The sequence below is a fragment of the Sminthopsis crassicaudata genome, chromosome 2 (assembly GCF_048593235.1).
Source record: "Sminthopsis crassicaudata isolate SCR6 chromosome 2, ASM4859323v1, whole genome shotgun sequence".
Lineage (NCBI taxonomy): Eukaryota > Metazoa > Chordata > Mammalia > Dasyuromorphia > Dasyuridae > Sminthopsis > Sminthopsis crassicaudata.
The window spans coordinates 391,567,005-391,590,329 of NC_133618.1; the positions used below are offsets into that span (position 1 = coordinate 391,567,005).

At 35.2% G+C, this 23,325-nt stretch overlaps 1 protein-coding gene across 2 annotated transcripts in view; it reads left to right on the plus strand.

Annotated features, from left to right (window-relative positions):
* ARHGAP26 (Rho GTPase activating protein 26) overlaps positions 1-23,325 on the plus strand; it is a 542,258-nt gene that overhangs the window by 414,184 nt on the left and 104,749 nt on the right. For both annotated transcript variants that reach the window (XM_074291699.1, XM_074291700.1), the window contains one exon: positions 18,762-18,900. In XM_074291699.1, the coding sequence (XP_074147800.1) occupies positions 18,762-18,900 (139 nt within the window). The remainder of the gene's footprint in view (positions 1-18,761; positions 18,901-23,325) is intronic.

Below are 23,325 nucleotides of genomic sequence, written 5' to 3' on the forward strand. Positions count from 1 at the left end.
CTTCAAGAATTACTTGAGTATTTGTTCATATTATAAATAGGAATTGTAAACTGGAAGTGATCTAGAGGAAAAAGATGATTGACTTGAAGAAGAGGGGGAATAGTCATTTATCAAGACCAAGAAATAACCAAAAAAAAAACTTTTTTAGTGTCCACAAAAAGTTCAAAAAATTAGAGGAAGGACCACCATATTGAATCTGCTGAGGCAGCACTGGAACTAGAACCAGTCTATATTAAAATTTACTTCACTTACTTATTAGCCATGTGAACCTGTGCCTCAGTTTCTCATCTATAAAATGGTTGGATGTGGTACCTTCCAAGGTCCCTTTCAGCTCTAAAACCTATGATTGTATGATCCTGTTTATAGGAAGATGGTTAAGTGTTTTAAAGAATCAGCAAGAGTAGATGGATTGTAATTGGGCAGAATTTGAAAGAACTATCACATCCATCAGAATGTAGTTGTTTCATTACTTAATTCTTCAGGATCACATGTAAACCAAAGTTCAAGATATTCAATTCAGTTTGCCCCAACTAGCATTTATTGAGCAATTACTACTTTAGATAATACAGTAGATAGAGCACTGGGCCTGGAGTCAGAAGTTCATCTTGCCTCAGTCCTTAACTAGCTGTATGATTCTAAACAACCTACTTTACCCTATTTGCCTCTATTTCCTCTTCTGTAAAATGACCTGGAGAAAGAAATGTCAAATCACTAACATATCTTTGACAAGAAAACTCTAAGAAGGGTCATGAAGAGTTAGACACAATTAAATAACATAAACATTTTTATACAAATAAGTAATTTTCCTTTTTCTTTGATCTGTTTGGGATATGACTGAACAAAAACAATAAAAACATGTAACAGGGATTATAACAGGAACTGGTCATGCAAGAACAGTTTCTGCCCTCAATAAGCTTAAATTTTGAGATTTTCTTAGGAAAACAAATGTATGTTTTGTTTTATTTTGTTTTCCCTACACGATTTTAAAAAACCCCCATAAAACTCCAACACCAAATGTTACCTCGATCTCAATTAACCCCAAGTATGCAGATGCGATGATTTCAAGAAACAAGGAAAGCTTTTTTTAGGTGCAGCTTGTCAGGATCCGTTGAACAGTTATATCAGAAAAAAAAAAAGGAGCTCATTGCTTATTTTCCCAGGGTTGTCTACAAGTCAAGCTGCAGTCCAGGGGTAGTTTTTATGCTTTACTTCTAAGTTCAAGCATATAATAGTTGGGTAGAACCCAGATGTTCTGTAACAATTTGTGGCTTGTCTGTTGGCCTCAAAATGGTTTCTTTGCCTGAAACAGGATGTGTGGAGTGTTGAGGGTAGGGTGAGTGTGAAAAAGAGTGGGGGGGATGAGGTAGGGAAAGAGAGAATGAGAGAAAAAAGAGGGGAGAAGAGAAGAAGAGTGTGAAAAACTGGAAGGATGAAGAAAGGAAAGAGAAAATGAGAGAAAAAAGATGGGGGTGGGGGGGACAAGAGAGAGCACAAGGAGGAAAGGGAAGGAGAAAGAGAGACTGTGCTTTTGCCAGGATTCCTTTTTCATTAGTGGCATTGATTTTTCACAAAGTAAGTGTTGATGATTAATCTCCCAATCTGTCAGTTAACTGCTCTTGCTTTTGAAAGAATGGGAGTGTTAATCACTGAGCTATAAACCTCTGAGGCTACCAAAACAACAGCACTCCTAATTTGTCTCAACTTCATTAGATTTTTTCAAGGTAAGAAAGGTGATAAAGAAAGATGGTTAATAAATGCTTGTTGAATTGAATTCAGGGAGTTTACTTTTGAGGAGATGGGGAATTAAGAGTATGGAAGGAAGGAACAATATATCTAATATCTATAGAACAACAAATATAAAATATTTGCAAATATAGAGTAATTTTTAGGGGGAATGGGAGGAGAATGAGGCAGGAAGGGTTTCATGTAGGAGGTAGTTTAGCTCAAGCTGAACCTTATAAAGACTTAGGGAATCTAAAAGGAGAATTTAAAGATGGAGAACATTCCAGATATGAGGGGACACGTCTCTGTGCAAAAGCATGAAGGAAGAAGACAGCAGATTATGTTCTGGAAACAGCAAGTTTACTTAGAATGTAGAGAGTGCAAGAGAGGGAGTAGTATGAATTCACTTTAGAAAGAGAGGCTAAAGCCAGATTATATATGTCATCTGAGCCACAGAGAGCAGCTACTGAAGCAAATATATCAGATCTGTGCTTTAGGAATATCAATTTGGCAGCTGTGTAGAATATATGTTGAATAAGTGGGAGAGGAAAGAAAAAGAGATTGAAGAAATAGTCTGAGAAAACTGATAGTAGTGACTATGTGAGAGAAAAAGGGATGGCTATGAATATTATGGAAGTATAATAAGACTTGGTAACTGATCAGATATGGAGGGTGAGTGAAAGGGAACAGAGAAGGAGCACTTTCCATGTGGATGACCTGAAACATGATAATAACCTCAACAGATAGAAAAAAGATTAAGAAGATAATTGTTACAAATGATGATGTATGCAACCCACCTTCTGATTAAAAAGGTGATCACTCAGGATGAAGAATAAAAGAAGTAACTAGGAGGTATGGTGGGTAAATTACATGTAACTATGATGAGAATTAGGTAAGGGGTAACCCCTTTTGGTTCAGCACAAGGATACATAGTTAAATGCAGTCTAGTGATGGCACAGAGTCCCCTGTAAAGGAATTTACAGGCCTGAAAACCTAGATTGATAAAAAAAGTTTATTGTAGGGGTTTGGAAGTAAGGGGAAAGGTAGAAAGAGACCAGGGCCAGAGCTGGTCGCTGGGTGAACAGGAACTCTTGGCATGACTGACATAAGAATGCCATGTTTGGGACTCCTGCAAAGAGTGGGCTCCAGGATTCCCTTTTTTATAATGGGAGCTATTGATGATCTTGAAGGTGGATGGAGTCCCAGGGTCTTGGCTGGTTTCAGCCAGGGTTAGCATTGAATAGAATTCAATGAGTTTTTAAATAAGGAAGAAGCTGTTTGTGGGGGTTGGGGAAACCTGAGCAGATAGTTGGGGGGTTGGGAATCAGAAAGGAATCTTAAAGGGATCTCAACATAGCTGTGTTAATTGTGGGCAAGTCACTTAACCCCAATTGCCTTTAAAAAAAAAAAAAGATGAAGAATGAAACATACATTTTTTGAATATGGCCAATGTGGAAATTTGTTCTTTTTAATTGTGTATATTTGTTACAAGATTCTTCCCTCTCTACATTTGGAGGGGAAAAAATTAATATTTGTTAATTAGGGAAGAAAAGAAAAGAAAAATGGGCAAGAAAAAAGAATGTTTTTCTCCCTAATTAATGGTATTTTATTTTTGCCAATTACATGTAAAAATAGTTTTCATCATTGATTTATAAGATTTTGAGTTGCAATTTTTTTTTCTCCTTCCTTTTGCCCTTCTCCAAGATGACAAGCAATCTGATATAGGTTATATATGTGCGATCCTAGTAAATATGTTTCTATATTTGTCATTTTCTGAAAGAAGAATCAGAATAAAAGGGAAAAACTATGAGAAGTAAAACCAAAAAATGTGAAAATTATATGCTTCAATCTGGTTAATGTTCTGTGGGCTCTCAGTTATAATCCTCTGGGAGGAGGTTTCTTTTCTGTATAATCTTTTTCTCTGTGAGCAGGTTTCTTAGGCTTCTGGAGCCTCCAGCCAGAGCGAAGGTAAAATCTCCAATTCTCTTCTTTCCCTCCAAAAGTGTGGGATTGCTGGACTTGGAAATCCACCGGATGTCTTCTCCTTGACCCAATCCAGAACCTCTCCTTCCAGACTGCCGGCCAAACTCAATGTCCCAGGGAGGCAGCCTTGATGGCTCCTTATATCCTCCCAGAGAATGGGCTTGTGGGTACTCCCAGGGGCTTGTGGGAACTCCTTCAACCAATGAACTTGCTTCTTTAAAAGTGTAAACTCTCTTAAGGATTTGAACTAAAGGTGTGAATTCTGAGCTAGAGAATTGTTAAGTACCAACTTAGCACTTAATAAGAACCTAACAAATCTGCATTCAGATTCCATAGCTCTTTCTCTGAATGTGAATAGCATTTTCCATCACTAATCTTTTGAAATTGTCTTGCATTGTTGTATTGTTGACAATAGCTAAGTCTGTCAGAATTGATCATTATATAATGTTGCTTTTACATGTTCTTCTAGTTATGGTTAGCATAAGTTTATGTAAGTCTTGCCAGGTTTTTCTGAAATCCGCCTGCTCATCATTTCTTATAGAAGAGTAGTATTCTATTACATTCATATATCACAATTTATTTATCCATTTCCTGGTTGATGAGTATCTCATCAATTACCAATTCTTTATCACCACAAAAAGAACAGATATAAGCATTTTTACATATATGGATCCTTTCCTCTTTTTTTGAGATTTTTTTAGAATATAGTCCTAGAGAGTGTGTTATTGGATCAAAGGATAGGCATAATTTTATATCCCTTTGGGCATATTTCCAAATTGCTCTTCAGAATGTTTAGATCAGTTCAAAACTTTACCAACAATACTTTAGTGTTCCAATTTTCCCACATCCTTTCCAACATTTATCATTTTCCTTTTCCATCATATTAACCAATCTCATAGGTGTGAGGTAGTTACCTCAGAGTTGCTTTAATTTACATTTCTCTAATCAGTTATGATTTAGAGCATTTTTTTCATACAACTATAGATAACTTTAATTTCTTTATTTGAAAATTATCTGTTCATATCTGTTGACTTAATGAATTGGGGCAAGGAGTTATTTTAAGAGGAATAGGAAGATTTGTATTTTGGACATAATGAATTTTAATTTCCTTTGGTATTTTTTGATAGCATTGTCCAGTAAACACTTTGTGATAAAAGAAAATAGCTCTAGAAAGAAATGAGGGCTGAAAATGTAAACCTTGGAGTCATCTGCATGGGGATGATTGAACTCTTAGTTGTCGATGATGTTTGTTGGAAGATTATAGAAAGAGAAGATGCTTCAGCATTTATGGGGTAAGGCATGAACATTATTAAACTGAGGAGCAGTGAATTAAATGGAATGAGAATCAGGAGGTGGCACAGTGCATAGAGTTCTGGATCTGGAGTCAGTAAGATTTGAGTTCAAATCCAGCCTCAGATACTTGTTAGCTGTGTGACTCTAGCTGAGAAAACCCAATTTCTTCATCTCTGAGGATGAAACCTGCCTCCCAGGGTTGTTGTGAGGATCAGATTAGGTACTTGTAAATTGCTTAGCATAGTGCCTGCATATAGTAAATGTATATTTGTATAATGTTCACTATTATTATAAGTGTCATGGAAACCCAAGGAAGAGAGAGTATCCTGGTCAGCAATATCAGCATTGAGATGCGGTCACAATCAGGATTGACAAAAGGCTTTCAGTTCAGCAATTTATGAGATTATAATTTTGTAGAGATACTCAAGCCCCTCTTTTAATATGATTGCATCTTCTAGTGCATGTGTTTGTTCAGCTGAGCTGTCATTTCTTCTGCTTCTCAGTTGTTATTAGGGTAATGCTCATTGCTTCTTCATGCTGATTGAAATGCACAAGTTCTTTTCATGTGCTGAGTGTACATCGACTCCAGCAGATTTTGGCAACTGACAGGTTTTTAGCCTATACTTCTTTGAGCTGCTGTCTTGGTACTAACATTGCAATAGCCGTTCTCTGTGCTACTGCTTCCCTGTCTCCCACTCCCCAGTTCCTGCCCCCTCCTCAAAAAGAAAAAAAAAAAAAGGCCTGGGTGATGATGTCATCCTTCCACTAGTCACTGGCAGCTCTGGAAAGCTGAGCTGGTTCCTATTTTGGCATTTTCATGGTTTGAATTTTATATGGACTTGTTCCCTCCAGTTGTTTCTGTGACCTTTTTTTTTTTCCCTAGCCCATTTCCTTGTTAGAGTGATCTGCTCAATAATTTTGTGGATTTGTTGTCCCATCCACTTCCAGATGAACCATTGGATATATTGCTATCTGGCCCACTTATTCATGATGGCCCTTAGGATAAATTTGGGGCTTTTTCCTTTTGTTTGCAGAGGTAGAAAGACTTGAATCTCCCATTAATAGTTGGTTAGTTATGGATTGCCAGAACCTTCTGCAAAAACCCCAAGCACCAAATATAATTAATTCTCCCAAAGAAATCTTTAATAAACTTCTAAAAGTAAAACTATTGATGCCTTTATCAGTAAGTCAGTATCTGTAGGGTCCTAAATTGCTAGTTTTGTCTTTACAAAACCTCTCTGTATAAAACAAAGGTTATGAGCACAGCTGTCCTGCTTGGCAGAGAATTGACTGGATTAGGGCAGGACAGAGGGAGGATTAGGTATATATTGTGGCTTTTTTTTTTTTTTTCCTTTTTTTTAAACATATCTGATCTGGATCAGTTGTTTCCAAAACAGTACAATATCTACTTTGTCTCAACATGGTGTTATAAGAAAGGGTGATCAGTATGTTGGCTACATAGATCATGTCTTTGTGGTCCTTGGACCTCCTTAGCAATAGGTCATCAATCTAAAAACCATCCCATCACTTTATTATCTGAGCATCCTTGTTCTTTCCATATTTTATCGAGAAGATGGTTGGCCATGATTGTTTCATTCAAAGCCATGATTGTTATTATTTGTAAAAGGATCATTTCCTGACTTTCTTTATGGTTCAGAAAGACCTCAGCTATCTCTCTTGAGATAGAGATAGTGCATATTATCATGAATGTCATATAAGCACACATTGTTATATTGTACCCTTGAATTCTTTGGGATTCCAAGTTATCTATAGCAGGTAAGAATTCATCTGTGGTAATATAGTTTGTTATTGTATGATATACTTGCAGATAGGCTTATATGAAATAGCATCCAAAATCCAAAATATGCCAAGATCATGTGATATCAGAATTAGATCAAGAGCAGTTGTTAATGTTGAATCTTATAGAAATTGAAGAGAAGGAAAAATTGAGCAAAATCCATTATTACTGTAATAATGCATTATGTTTTCCAGTTAGTGGCAATTTAACAGTATTGTTATTTTACAGATTAATAAACTGAAGCTTCTGGGTGTCATGACCTATAATTGATAGAGCTAAGACTTAAATCTACTCCTAGTCTGAGGTGCTTTTACTGTTCCATGTTTTTTTCTGGTCAGGACATTAACAAATGAATTTTAAGTCCCATCAGTCAACAAGCATTTCTTAAGTGCCTAGTATATTCCAGTCATTATGCAGGCTTTATAGAGAAATTGTTCTTGTACACAGGGATCTTACATTCTAAAAAGGAAATCATATATACAAAGAAACATATAGCAGATGTGTGTGTGTGTGTGTGTGTGTGCGCGCGCGCACGCACACATATATAAAAGTATGTAGTCAATCCTCAACTTTCACAAGGATAGTATTTCTAGAAAACAGTACAACAGTTTAAAAAAAAAAAACTGAATGTTGATACATTGAATCAATAGGGGCTCAGGTTACCACAACCACCAAAAATTGTATTCTTTCACTATAGATAGAAAATACACTTTTCTTTATAACAAATTCTGATAATAAACATTTTTCCTAATACAGTAAGCATGAAATGTCCCATAAAATTACAGTACACAAAATAAAATTGATAGCATGTTTTTGTGCTAATGTCTCAATTAAAAAGTTGATTTCACACAATATTCACTTTTTATAACACTTGAAATCTACAATACCATAAATACAGTATACCAAATAAATTTCTTAGAACAAAAACATTTTTAACCTGAATCTTAACTTTTACTAGTTCAGATGGTGGTGTCAGGGCATTGTACTATGTACTAGAATGCTGTAAATCTCTCTACCTTTGCTGTTCTCTGAAAACCAAGGGAGACGTTGCTGTGACTTTAATTTCTACTCTCAGAAGCCCCTGAGATTGGCAAAGTCTCAACTTCACCTTCAACACTGTCCTTCGTGGCTGGTAGATGGCATTGGAGATTGTGAAGGATACACCAGCTTGAAATAATGGAAGCAACCATTTGAGATCTTAGAATCTGCGAACATAACAGGAGCAATCTTGACGTTGTGATCAGTAGTGGGATTGACACCTCAGTGTCTCTAGGGAGCTGGTTAATTAGACCAAGCTACCTTTCATACTTAGAAACTATGAATGGCACAATTATAAGGGCCTGTTTATATTCATCATTATCTTTGTTGTCCTGGATACATTCCTGAGTCATTGTATCTAAATCCTCATTGATCAACTCCTGAGATTGCTCCTGCTCAATGTCAGAGATGTCTTTCTCTCCCATAGCGTCTGCTTCTGATGGTATGCCTTAGGTGCGTGACTGTTTTAACATTCTGCCTTCAAAATATATAAGCAAAATGGTGAGACATCTGTCCAGGCTATATTAACATAGTCAATGACTTGAAACACAGTGACAGACTCCAGTTTTTAAAGATAAACAATGGAAATACGGAAAAATTGCATGTGGAATTCTTTACAGTGATAGGTGAAACAAGAGCAGTGAAAAGCCTAGTAGAATGCCAGCTATTCTACAAAGTTGGGCATATCAGATTTCTTATTTTTTTCTTTATTGTACCTACACCATGACTGTGCACAATTGCCAATGCAAAAGTGAAAATAAAGTTAGTAATGAACCTACTTGCATGCTTGAAGTCATGAAAGTTTGAGGATTGATTGTATATCAAGAATATATTTGTTATACACACACACACAGATAAACTGAGGAGAGGAGTTTGAAAGGATCTTCAAGGAAGCATCAGCAGTGACTTTAAATAAAGCTTTTGTTTGAATGGTTTCTTTGTGGTCTTCAAGCCATATAACTAAAACAACGCTCCTTTTCTGTCATCATGACACTTCTGTTCCTTGTAGTTATTGGCAAAGTACAATAAAAGCACACACACACAATATTGCCTTATTCTTTTATTCTCTCTGTGTTTTATGACTTTTCCTACTGTAAAGTCAAGCATTCCAACATCTCCTCCTATGATGATGTTCATGTTATTCGGCAAATTTTGGGTTCTGGTGTTTCCATCTGGAATATCCGTGTACTTTCCATTTTGTTAAGGGCTCTTTATTTTAAAAAAATACATAATTGCTGATAATATGACATGCAATAGCATAGTGCTTCCACACATGATGCAAGAGTGTCACCCTTAAGGAGCCAGTATTGGTCACATTATTTATTTATTTATTTTTTTATAGCTCTTTATTTACAAGATACAGGCATGGGTAATTTTTCAGCATTGACAGTTGCAAAACCTTTTGTTCCAATTTTTCCCCTCCTTTTCCCCACTCCCTCCCCGAGATGGCAAGTAGACCAGTACATGTTAAATGTTAAAGTATATGTTAAATACCATATATGTATACATGTCCATTTAATTATTTTGATGCACAAAAAGATTCGGACTTTGATATAGTGTACAGTTAACCTGTGAAGGAAGTCAAAAATAGAGGTATTGGGGATTTTATGTGGTGGTTCACACTCATTTATGGGTCACATTAATTGAATTTTATATTGCAGTATACACTACCATAGTTTCCTTTTATAATTATCATAAAATTTTGCATCATTCAAACTCATTAACCACAACTTAGTCAATTCATCAGTTATTTCTTACAGGTTTTTTTGATAACCTCTATTTCACTTCCACTTTATAATTCCCTTTTTGTAATATGTCACAATGTGTTCGTTCATATACTTCATTATAATATAATCCCACATGCAAAAGTTAATGATCTATGTAGGTGACATTTGTTCTAAGTTTGAGATGATAACATTATTGCTTCACAGTCTAATAAAATCCCATTAATTCATATTTGTTTAATTTGTGTTTTTTCTTTTCTTTTCTTTTTTTTTTTTAAATAAGTAACTTGAATCCTCAACTGGGTTGAAATATCTATGAAAAAAGAAATTGGTGAGCAAGTTAGTTGAGAAAATAAAATTATTGTGGAAAATGTAACTAAGAAAATAAGCTGTTTTTTGGCCCAGTCCATAGAATAATGGGTCTGTATAAAGGGCTGAAACTCTGAGTTGATGCACTGAGTTTGGACAACCAAGCACTTAAGGCTAATTACCGATTGGACAATACTCTATTAGCATATGCTCAAAAAATAGCCCTTCTCACTATTCTGTGCTGGTTTAATCTTTTGCTGTACACAGAGAATTATGGGAAGGATTAGGGGATGGAGTAAGACAAGCCAGACTCACTTTGGCGCTAGAGGAGGAAAAGAAAGGTTGCAGAGATCCTGTATCTATTCCCTTCACTTTTACCCATAAAGACCAAGGACTTTTGCTTATCCTGACTCCGCCTGATTCTAAGGTATCCAGAGTACTAACTCTGTCTTCACAGGTCTGGATTAGGAAAACTCACCTTCATGAGTTCAAATCTGGCCTCCAACACTGCGTTGTTAGCTGGGCAAGTCATTTAACTTGGTTTCCTCATGTGTAAAAATTAAGATGCCAGAATTATTTGCCATATTAGTACATAAAAATATGTGCATGCTAATTAGATAAGATTCTTATTAATAAAAATTTTATAGCAGAACTTCTTAGTTATTACATGTAATGGGAAGTAATAAAATTGACTTTTAAACTACTTGATAATTCATGCTTTTCACTATTTAAACTTGATTTTTATCCCAGTTAGTCCAAATTAATTAATTTTTTCTAAACTTGGATGCTTTTAATATCTTATTCTAATATTCAAATTGATCATTTGTATTTAAACCAAATCTGTTAAATATCAGTAAAAGATTATCATTATCACGTTTCCTCCAGTACTGTACTTTGACCCCCTGACAGGAAATTGGTTTAAACCAAATTTTCCTATTATTGCAGTCATCTTTGGAAATCGTTTAATTTTAAATTAATTCATTAAACCATAGACTCAGCAAGGCATAGTGATTATAGCATGGAGCTTGGACTCAGGAACACCTATGTTCAAATAGCCTTAATAACCTTGGGCAAGTATATGTGTCACAGATAACTTCTCTAGCAATTATCAAAATCATAAATGAGGGTGATTTGTATTAGTGGAAGAAACTCTTACTTTAGGAGATAGCTGTACTGAAGAAATCACACAGTTCTTTCACAAAGACATGCTTTTCACCTAAATTCTCTTTTGCCTCATTATGATATAGAGGTGATCAAGGAGCTTCTAAAAGACCATAAAACACCAAGGTTTGGCACATCCTACTAAGCTGAAAAAGCTGAATGATATCTTGCAGAGTCTGTCATTTTGGGATTAGGGCAACTAAATTTGGAAAGGTTCATCACCAACTTGGTAGCAGGATAATAATTTTGTGGTCACAGAAACTCCATTTCCATGTGCAAAGTTGAAGACACATTGCATTAAGAGAGATATCTGTGAAGTCATAAGTGTTTTGGACTATTGAAATAGTATCACGCAAAGGTCCTAGTTTAAAGATACTATCATCAATAAACATTCATTCATTCACTTATTTGACAAATAGTTATTAAGTGAATATTATGTTCAGGATACCATTTGGATAGGAAAATGGGATGTGCTCCCTGTCTTCATGGGTCTTACAATCTGAATTCATATCATTTGTGTTTTTTGTTTGTTTTGTTTTTGCTTTTGGCTGAGGCAATTGGGGGTAAGTGACTTGCCCAGGGTCACACAGCTAGGAAGTGTTAAGTGTCTGAGGTTGGATTTGAACTCAGATCCTCCTGACTTCAAGGGCTGGTTCTTTATCTACTGCGCCACTTAGTTGCCTCCATACTATTTGTAAGATGCTATAGGTAGTCCTAGATTTTGAAAGTGACAACAATTTTGGATTTCCTCATGCATGTTTATTGTTTACTCTCAAGTTGATTTTCAAAACACTCTGAGATACATTTGCAGACACTAATTAGCAAATAATGTTTTGTTGTTGTTCTTATAATATGCTAACCCACACAGCATTTTTGAGGATGAGGAAATTAATTGTGGAAATGTGCCGAAATAGAAAAAAGATTGGTAAGGATTTGTGGTGGAATGGGACACTTTTTGCTAGAGTGGATATGTGCATTGGTAAATGTTACTGATTGATGTCTCTGGTAAGGACTTAGAATTTATGGAAGGAAGACATTGGTGAGCTCTGTCTTTGCAACTTTAGTGTTTGAAGATGGAGCTGATTATTTGGTAGAGAGAATCTCTGACAGCAAGTGAATTCAAAAATGAAGAAACTGGAACTGATTGATATTTCTGGGAATTTTATTATAGAATGAGAAAGTTGTACTGTGTTTTTTGCTTATTCAAATGTTAGAAAGTTTGACTTGGATTTCTTAGAAGAAATATAAAAAATAACTAGTCCAGAGTATATAACAGAAATTACTTTTGCATTTTAACCTCTTTTCTCCCTACAGTCTCTCTCACATTTCCCTTAAGAGTTTCAAATAGTTTTAGACGCCAATGGTCAAATTAATCTTGCATAGAATAGAAAGGATCTTGCTATTTTAATAATATTAGTATAACGCTTAGTAAATAAAAAATATATACATATATGTATTTCTAGTTTATATATTCACTTGTACATCATCTGAGACTCATAGATTGCTTAAGCTCCATGAATGTAATTTTTATGTCAGGTGGTAGTCTCATCAAAATCTGTAACTATCAGATGAAATCATACTTTTGTGCTTTTAAAAGGATGTGAAAAATTTCACTATACCTTTGTATCTAGGCTTTCCCTCCATATTTAGAATGTAGTTTATCTCTATTCCTTGCTTTTATAATCCTTAGCTTCCTTCAAGGTTTATCGCAGGTGCCATGTTGTATTGGAATCCTTTCACTTACTGATTTCTCCCCTTTCTCATATTTTATTTATTTAAATGTGTAAACATAAACTCCTTGAGAGGAGAGACTGCTTTCCATCATTTTTTGATTACCAATGTTTTATGAATATTGTCATTCCAGATTCCTAATTATTGAATTGAATGTTTTTCTCATTTTGCTGAACAATAATAAAATAACATAGAAAACTGAAAGAATCAGTTCTCTACTTTTGATCTCTCTTCCCAGATTTCACATCTAATCTTCTAATACTTAATTGTAATCCTAAGGTGTTAGAATACAGGAGAGAGCTGTTAAAATACATGAGAGTCACCTGATAGTGGCTGCTGGAGATACAACGCAGAATGGATCTGCTCTTGTGAGAAGATATCAGGAGCCTGAGAGGCAGTTGCTGTTCTCTGACCTCTCTCACTGAGAGGCTGTTGCATTGTCTGATCTCTCTCCTCTTCCACAGCTGTGGAGGCTCTCAGAGAATTGACCTGTCTCTTAACAATTCCCTATTTTTTTTTTTTTTTTGCTGTTATTTCTTCTCTCTTCCCCCCCCCCCCCCCCCCCACAGTATGGTCCGCACACTGAGGAATGCAAGCAGCATTATCACTTCTGGATGGTTGTAGCAGGTGTTGATCGAGGCAGACTTTCAAATGGAAAAGAGGATTGTAGGCAGAAGAGGCATTTAAGTCTCTCATCAGTCTCCTGGCTCAGCGCTTTAATGTATTGGCCCATTTAATTATCCCGACTAAAAAAGTCTTACTGGGTCTCTTCTTCCTTAACTCTGAAAGGATTCTCTCACGAACAGCTTTGGTTCTTCTTGTAATTCTTCTTATCTTCTACCCCCTGTTCAGGCACCATATGTTGCAATACACAGGAGCCACCTGTCAGTGACTGCTGCAGATCCAACCCAGAATGGATCTCCTCTTGTGAGAGGATGATACAAGGAGACTGAGAGGCAGTTGCTGTTCTCTGACCTCTTTGACTAAGAGGCCGTTGCATTGTCTGATCTTTCTCCTCTTCTCTCTGCCTCCAATTTATCTCATTCCCAGTCTGCAACACCTGTGTCAGCAAAAGCTGCCCTGCAACTCCTTCAGATGCTATGATCCACAGCTATGGAGGCTGTTGGAGAATTGACTTGCCCCTTAACACTAAGAAATTTTTCTTTTCAAATTGTTGCATAAAATTTAGAGTAGCAGTAGTTTTTTGTTTCTTGGTTGCTAGTTTCTTGCTCATTTTCAAACCTAAAGGACCTTCTTGTGTGGGCTTTGTATGTATATTTTTTAAAATAACAGCATGTCTAAGACAAAGATGCTAATTCACCATTGTTAGAGCTGTGAATTGATTCATCTGTTCTTGCAAACAAAATGTTGCAAGAAACATTGTCAAATTGTTCATCTTCTCTGACAGAAATTCTGCCACTAGAACCATTGTATCACACAGGTCACTGATAAGTGAGAAAGACCTAGGTGCAAAAGTGTTAACTTTGTGATAGACAGTAAAAAGCTAGAAACAGAGTATGTGCCCATCGTGGAAAATAAGATATATGAACACAGTGATATTAAGAGTACTTCAGCATAATTGGGAATCATGAGAAGACTTGTATGAAATGTTGCAGAGTAAAGAAAGTGCCACAAAAAGACTAATAGATATGACTAGAACAAAGTAAAAAAAAAAGCAAACATTAAGAGGCAACAAAATCCTAGTCAAAAGTAATAGTGAATGTTGGTACCAAATTAAGAATTAAAGGATACATCACAACTGTTTATCTGGCAGTTTTGGGGGAGTTTTTGCTATATAGAACATATCAGTAAAATTTTAGATTGGTAATATATTAAATCTAAAAGTTTACTGATAAATTATTTTATCTTACTCTTCCTCCTCCCTTTTATTCAGGATATCCCAAAAGTCTTAGTGTATCTTCATTTTTCAATAGCTATTGAACTAGAAAAACTGCACTAAGACTTTTGGGACAACTTACAAAGTACTTTGTGCTTCTTAACACTGTTTTCAAATAAATGTCTTTATTTGAAACTCAGTTCTTTAAAGGAAGTAGAACTTTTGTGATAAGTAAATGGAAGTAAGGCAGTTAAGTAACTTGTACTGGATTCTGTACCACTAGATTCATATTCAATTCAACAAAACTTATTTTTATTACAGTTTTTTTATTTTCAAAACATATGCATAGATAATTTTTCAACATTGATCCTTGCAAAACCTTGTGTTCCAAATTTTTCCCTCTCTTCGCCCCTCCTCCTCCCCTAGGTAGCAAGTAATCCAATATATGTTAAACATGTTAAAATATATAACTAAATCCAATATATGTGTACATATTTATGCAATTATTAAGCTGTCCAAGAAAAATCAGATCAAGAGAAAAAAATGAGAAAGAAAACAAAATTCAAGCAAATAACAAAAAGAGTAAAAATATTATGTTGTGATCCACTCTCAGTTTCCATAGTCCTCTCTCTGAGCACAGATAGTTTTCATCACAAGATCATTGAAACTAGAATCTCATTGTTGAAAAGAGCCCTGTCCATCAGAATCAATCAATCTTCGCATAGTCTTCTTGTTGTCAGGTACAGTGATCTCCTGGTTCTCAGCAAAAACATATGATATATTGACATCTATTTCATGTACAGGGAGTTCAAAAGTATAGAAATAGAGTAGAGGATAAGAACAGGGATAGAGAAATTATCCAATTATGCTAGAATGTAGAAGGGGGAAAATGTTATATCAAGCCAGAAAGGGAGGTTTGTGCTAAATTGTGGAGTATCTGGAAAGGAGTTTAAATTTATTGATGTGTCAGTGAGGACCTATTGCAAGTATTTGAGTAGATGAATGACATGCTCATGGCAGTCCCAGTATTCTTCCCAGGAGACCACACTGTTGGAATATGTCAACCATACTCAGGAAAATCAGGAACTCACTGTTGGGATTTGGATTCTACTGTTTCATGAAAATGCCACTTGACAATTTTTCCCCTTAAGGCATATTTCTAAAGTCAACAAAAGTAACTTCCGTTATAGGGATTTTTTGAAGGAAAACATTTTAGCCTCTGTAATCGCAGAAATAGACGTGACTCAAGGTGAGGAGCAATAGATAACCAAGGGATAAAAACCAGAGCAGTCTCTGATAGACTGTTACTTTGCAGGAATTATTTAATTTCTCGATATGTTGGATTTTTTTTTCTCTCTGCAAAAACAAAGATAAGGGAATGTCCTGCTTCTCTTAAGACTGAGAAACAGAAGAAATATTGTATGTAGCCAGTTCTTTCATTGTAGAAAGCAAGAACTTTTTTTTTCCCCACACAGTAATATAGGATGTAAAATCTTTCTTGCTAGTAATTACTGAAGCTCACTTGTCTTGAGACCCTGAGCATAGATGATGCTAATAGAAATACTCATTTATTGTGTTTCTTGGATGTTGAAGGTCAATAATTGTTTAGGGAGACAGTGTGATTGTAGGGAGAGTCTTGGATTAGAAACCAATTGTGTTGCTCTGTAACCTTAAACAAATGTCATCGAGCAAGTTATATCATTTGTAAAATAAAAATTATGTTTTTCCCATTTCTGAATTAAATATTTACCCATATAAAAGCGTTTATAAGTTTTATAAAGATGTTACTACTATTTCAGTTTTGGCAGCATCCTTAAAAATTTTTAAAGAAGGAGGAGATAGCTGGGCATGTTGGAGTAACTCTAGGGAAGTAAGTAAGTGAGTGATTCAGGAGTCTGAAGAATAAGAATAAAAAAGTTAGAAGGAATGGAAATGAAGAGATGGAGAAATGAAAAAGTATTGTTCTGGTGGTATGCTAAGTACTGTGATACAAATATAGAGAGATAGATCATCTTTACTCTCAAGGAGCTTATATTTTAATTGGGGAGCACATAACATTTTAGGGAGTATTGGTCAGTGAAGGGTTAGTGTTGGAAATTATGAGTATGGTGACTAGAGCCATTGGACAATCAATTGACCTGACTCTTCCAGTAGCAAAGGTACTATTGATTTGATCACTGCTGTGCTCAGGTTGAGAGATAGAAAATGAGAACATGTACAGTTGCATGCACATGTTAATGATGAGGAATTGGAGGGGGGAGGGAATCAATAAACTGCTTCTGAAAGGCATATAACCTTTTTTCTCCCTTTCTAATGACTTAGCTGAAAGCCTAAAGTATCTACCACATTGGGAAACAATTTCCAAAATACTATCTCCTGAGAATGAGGTGGGGATTTTTATTTGTTGTTTTGTTTTGCTTTTTTTGGGGGGGGGGATTTAGTTGTGGATTTTTAGAGGTAAGAATCTACTGGTGTTAGTTTGGTTCATTTTGTCCAAAAATTTTAATCCTTTTAGGAAAAATATGCTAATTCCATTTTCAGACAGCTGTGTTTGGGAGTCAGGATGATTTCACAATCTGGCTGGTACTAGTGGGATTTGAGAACCTGCCAACCTATATGGAACAGCTGTTCTGAGGGAAATTTTTATAAAGCTAAAAAAATAATAGTAATTTTTCTCTATCAGATTCTGCTGTTGCTGCTTGGTGTTAGATGAATATGTGCTGTCTGATGAGGGGACACTATGAAATATTAGAATATATCATATAATTTGCCATATAAGGGAACCATATCTATTTAGTGAACAAAAATTATTGTTATTATTTGCTCTTTCAGCAAGTATGCCCTCTTCTCTCTTTTTTGTCTTGGATTCTAAAGTAGGTCCAAGACTTCTGAACTAGTTAGTTCTCTTTACACAAGTGGCTTCAAATTCAAATAGAAAAGGGGTAGGAGACCCTAAATTGTACATAAGATTCCCTGAAGGCTGTGTATTAACTTAGAAAACCATGTATTAATGGTTTTTATGTTGTATTTTTTTTTACTTATTTTATTAAATATTTCCTATCTTCATTTTAATTTGGTTTAGGCCACACTTAGGAGGATTATGTGGTATTTTTGTCACATCTGCTTTATACTATCCCATACTTCTCAATACCTAGAAAAGGTTTCAGGACATTTAACATGGACAGAGTGTAAGACATAATAATTTGGAGAGACACAAGGTTTGTCAGACATTTTTTCCCTTTTATAATATCTCATTTTGTGATTCATATTTTGAAAAGCTTGTGGAAGAATTGGAAAGTAACTTGAAAAAGAGGAACTATGCCGAATGAGAAAAGAAACTACTTATTAAGTTTAACTGAACAACAACAAAAAAAATAGCTTGCATTTATTTTCTAGTGAATTTAAACAAACAGAAAAAGTGACATTAAATTCATGCTTATTTTATTATTCTTTTCTAGATAAATATGCATATGTGTGTATATATATTATATATATGCACACATCTGTGTATATATATGTGTGTATATATACACATATAAATACACATATGTCTTTCTCTTTATACACATAAACACATACTTGGGAGTAAGGATTATTTTAATAATGCTTAGTGAGTGATCAAGTTATACATGAAGAACAGATTCTTGTGGGTCTATTTCCTTCAATTTTGTGAAGCCTTATAAAGCATATAAAGCCTTATGAAGCTTATAAATGCTTATAAAGCATGTTTTCCACTTCTGCTTTGAACAATTTTAAAATTTAAAATTAAAAAAAAACACAAAAATTTGATTAGATTCTAATTGGAATTGTTGAGAGAGGCTATATAATCCCATTCTCTAAAGATCATTAAGATCTGTTCATTTGAAAGCAGGGAAAAATCTAACCTGATAGCTGGGTGTTTTGTTTTGTTTTGTTTATTTGTTGTTTTTTTTTAGATTTTCAATTTCTATTTATTTTATTTTTAATTTGTGGGATAATAAAAGCATTTCTATAGCATAGTATAATTATTTAAAAAAAAAAAAAAAAGCTGTGGGATGGTTACATGTAAAACTAAAAGCCTTCTGAGATCCCTTCTGCCAAATTCCCAGAGTCCCAAATTACATACATTTAAGTATGCATTTTTTTCTCACCCATTTCACAGCATTATGACCGCTTCCTTTTACAGATATTTAACACAGTGCCTGATGCACTCCTCACAAACACCCAGCCCAGCTTGTCTTGGAAGAAAAGCAATGACTCTAAGCCACCCTCTTGCAGTGAGAGGCCACTGACGCTCTTTCACACAGCACAGGCAACAGAAAAACGTAAGTCTCCACTCTGTGTGATGGGTTCTTCAGGGTTCTTCTCCTAGGCCGCTTTAGGTGTGCCTACATGGGCGCTCTTTGCTGTGACACTGACCCAGCCCTCCCAGGATGTAGCTGTATCCATCTGCCTTCTGGCTCCCCTGCTTAATCACCCTGCTGGGCTCAGCATTCTCCCTTCTGGGACATGCATCTGACTGCCTCTCTGTGCAGGGACAGTAGTGGCCCTACCTGTGTGTCTCATGGCGATGTCGCATCACTCCCTGAACTGTGTGTGCTATGCCCCCTTTGATCTGAGGATGTCAGAACTCTCTGCAGAGATCAGATAAACAGTAGGCCCTTCTGTGTTTACCACAAGGTAAACAGTGTTATTCTTGTCTTATCAAGGCAGGAGCAGAGCAGTGTCTCGTGTGTGTGTGTGTGTGTGTGTGTGTGTGTGTGTGTGTGTGTGTGTGTGTGTGTGTGTGTGTATTTGTCTCTATCTATCTATCTATCTGGAAGTAATACACTTCCCATTTTAGTGGAAAACTTCTAATCCTTTTATCAAAGCCTTATCAGAGAACAGCCTTGTGGTCTGATCTCTGTAGGTATTGCCTCCCTTAATATATCTTAGAACTATATAGTCTTCATTAACATTTGTTAGAACACTTGGTGTTAGAGTGACATTCTGTTTAGGGTTTCTGGCGCCACTACATCCTCTGGTGCTTTGTCCAAAGCAATGTGCAGATCAGAGTAGATTGGACTACACGTCCTCTGCCCTGATAAGTGAACAAAATTCTTAATCTAGGGTCCATGATCTGTGAATTTTGAAAAATAAAAAAGAAGTTGCATCTTTATTTTCACTAATCTCAGACTGAAATTTAGTATTCCCTTTAATTATAGATGTAAGCAACACACATTCTGTGAATGGATGCATTCTGCAACAGGGCTCCACAACAAACAAAAAAAGTTAAGAATCTTTTTTCTGAAGCTTGAAATAGTGTCCCAGCACTCATTGACTTATTAAAGGGATGTTAGCTTCAGAATGGTATTTTAAAATTGCATGTGGTCCATAGTTTAGCAAAGAAAGAAAATTCTGGATGTGAACAAAAATGAAACTGGAGATGTAGGAAAATGTTCATTGAAGTCACACATCACAGATCTTTACTTGGGATTATTTTTATCTAGGAAGCAAAAGATTAAGGTCAAAAGGTATGTGAAACCAAACCATTTTTAGGTACATAGGAAAGAGAAAATTAGTGTTAGAGTCTGCAGGTCATAGACAGAGAGAAATTCAATGAAACATTGACATTCTGGAGCAATATATTTTTCTCTTTATGGTAGGAAATGCTGTCTGGAAATAGAATCAAACTCCTCTTTTGCTGGGATATTTCTGGGATTTTTCTTCTCCCCTAGAGGAGGAACATTTTTATTTGAAAAGAAAAAAAAAGAATAAATTTGATTAATTTTGGAAACTTTATTCTGGGGAAACTAGAATAGTGTTCAAGCTGTCTCAGAACATTCAAGAAGAGAAATAGGAAAGTCTGTTTTCTGAGTTAGACTATAGTACCATGACCTGCCCACTGCCAAACCAGGAATTATGATTCCTACCATGCCCAACTTTTACAAAGCTGTTATAAAAGAGCCTAGACCTAAATTAACTGATAACTTTCTTTTGTAAAGAACTAACCCTCCTTCCCATCAGCCTCTTATGTTTACTACACAATCCTTTGATTTTAACCAGCCTGTTACTTATTTTGTCCTGATGTGCTAAAGTTCCTTCATTTTGAGACTTAATGAGATTGTAGATAGATTGGCAATATAAGCAAATAAATTAGGCCAGTTTTTAATCCAATGGAAACACAATTTGTAACAGGATTTTTCTTGATCTTTTACTAAGGTGTCTCTGATTTCATTATTTCTTCAGTAAAAGTCCAAATGCTACTTTTTTGTTTATTTTCACAAGCCTGGAGGCTGCTAGCTAGTCATGTCATATCACATGCTCAAAGATTAATGTTATTTGATATAAACATTGGTTTGGCAGTAATTTTATCTTTCTCCAGGTTTTTGCCTCTGATTGAAGCTTCAAGTTGACACTAAAATTGTTTTTAACCTAAACTTTTTTTTAACCTAACTTTATTTTAATGAAAAACAGCTTTGCATAATGAATAGAGAACTGGCTTTGGACCTGTGTTCGAATCCTGTCCTTTTTTTTTTTTTTTTTTTTTTTTTTTGGTGAACCTATTCACTTAAGTTCTCTTAAGACTATGAATTATAAGGAAAGTACTAATCAACTCTTAGTAGAAGGTATTTTTCTCTTCTGAGACTTTTTTTATACCAAAGAAATCACAAATTCAATCTTTATCCTAATTCTTAATCTCATTCCATATTAATCCTATCTGCATGATATCTTGACCCAGTTAATTATGCTGCTTTGGTTATTGAAATACTTCTAAATTTAACATAACCTATAGATTTCTATTCATCAGTCATTTGCTTTCATCACTAATTATAGTGTTTAATGAGGCTGAATTTTTCTTAGAAGCCCACAGTGTCCCTAGTCTAAAGGTCTTCTTGTTTATTATCAATAAGCCTTTCTCCTTATTTTCCTTTCCTTCCTACTTTTCAGTGGTTTTACTGTAACTTTAAAATGGAATAATTTAAAAATTCTTGGTCATAGATTATCATTGACTTCATTTTTCTCTCAATCCAAACTACCATGGTTAAAAGGTTCATGAGTTTCTTCCTTTGCCTTCCTTTACACTGAAATTTGTCTCATTAACTACAGGCATTGTAGCTTTTGTTATTTTTTTGATTATATTATTGAAGTTACTCTAGTTCTGTTTTCCACTACAATCATAGACAAGTTATTTCTGTATCCACAATGTTATATTTTCTCCTCAAAGGCCATGTGTATGTGTGTGTATATATACATACATACATATATATATATATATATATATATATATATATATATATATATATATAAACACTAAACCTAAACTTTAAAAGTTGGCATCTTCAATCCATAGTAAAGACCAATGATTATATAATGAATTTAGAGCTTCAAATGACCTTACAGATCTTCTCTTACAACCACTCTTTTTTACAAATGAAAAAACTGTGTCCCAGAAAAGTTAAAAATGACTTGTGAGCAATTACTAAAATAATAACAATACCAGGATTTAAACTCAGGTCTAGCATTCTTTTTTTTTTTTTTTTTTTTTTTTTTTTTTTGTAATAAAGGTATTCTTATATCTTAAATACAAATTTTCAACCCAGCCATAGGTTGGAAGATGGGAAAACTGTTTTTATTGTACATGGTTTAAGGTAGTTATTTACCTATAGGAAGAACACTCAGGAAATGTTTACCTGCAGAGCTCTGCATTGGGTACTAGGGAACCAACGAAGATACTAAAGAAATTGATCTTACCTTTGAGAGCTGAGCAAATTACAGAGCAACAAGAGAGAGAGGAGATGGCCTTCACATTGAAAAGGATTCCTCTCTTCATCAGGAATAAAGGAAGAGAGAAAAGGGAATATTGTCAAATGATTTTGAGATGAAGAAAAGAGGAACAATTAGTCTCACGACAAAAAGTCTCTTTTTCCTCAGTAAAGTATGAGTTGTGGGCTTTGGCCAAGGAAGTACAAACTATGCTATTTATATTATCAGAGGTGTAGGAACAGATTTGACCAGTCATAAAAAGTTTTCAAGAGTGAGTTTCAAGCTGATACTAAACAAGGTTGGCAAGAAGAAAAAAGAATGTTTTAAGATTCCAGAGTGAAGAAATAACATATATAGATATACATATTATCCTCCCGATATTAGGGATTTGAGTCATTTTCTTCAAGTGTCTAGCCCAGAGTTTTTTCTATAGTTGACATTTGGGAAATTTTAATTTAATGAGCAAGACTGACAGGAAACAGTCTTTTTTTTCTTAGGGTCAAATAATTACGATATCGTTAGTACAATAACCATCCAAGTTTCCAAAGCCTCTTTTTCTCACAACTGTATGAAAAAAGGTCCTTTTCTCTGGCATCTCTTTTACCTATAAATTCTATGATTCGCTTACCCCTATTTTATAACTTAGGAAACCGAGGCTCAGCAAAGTTAAGTGATTTGCTCACATTTACTTTATTAGTCAGTTTAAGAGCCTCTTGGCTTTCACTGTTGCTCTTTGAACCCAACTCCCAAGTCCATAGTTCTTTCCAGTCCATATCCCTGGCACAAGAATTTTTAAGGGAGTACAAGTTGTTCCCTACATTTACCAAGCACCCAGACACATGTGTGGTCTTTCTGTGGCCTTTTCCTTCCTTCCTTCCCCCTACTTAATTGCCCCCATGCATAGAAACCCTACAAGTGACCACTTCTAGCAGACTCTTGTGCTTTTAGAGCCCAAGGTTGTTCCTTTGCTGAGGAATTGCTTTCCTCAGACTTCCAATCTTTAT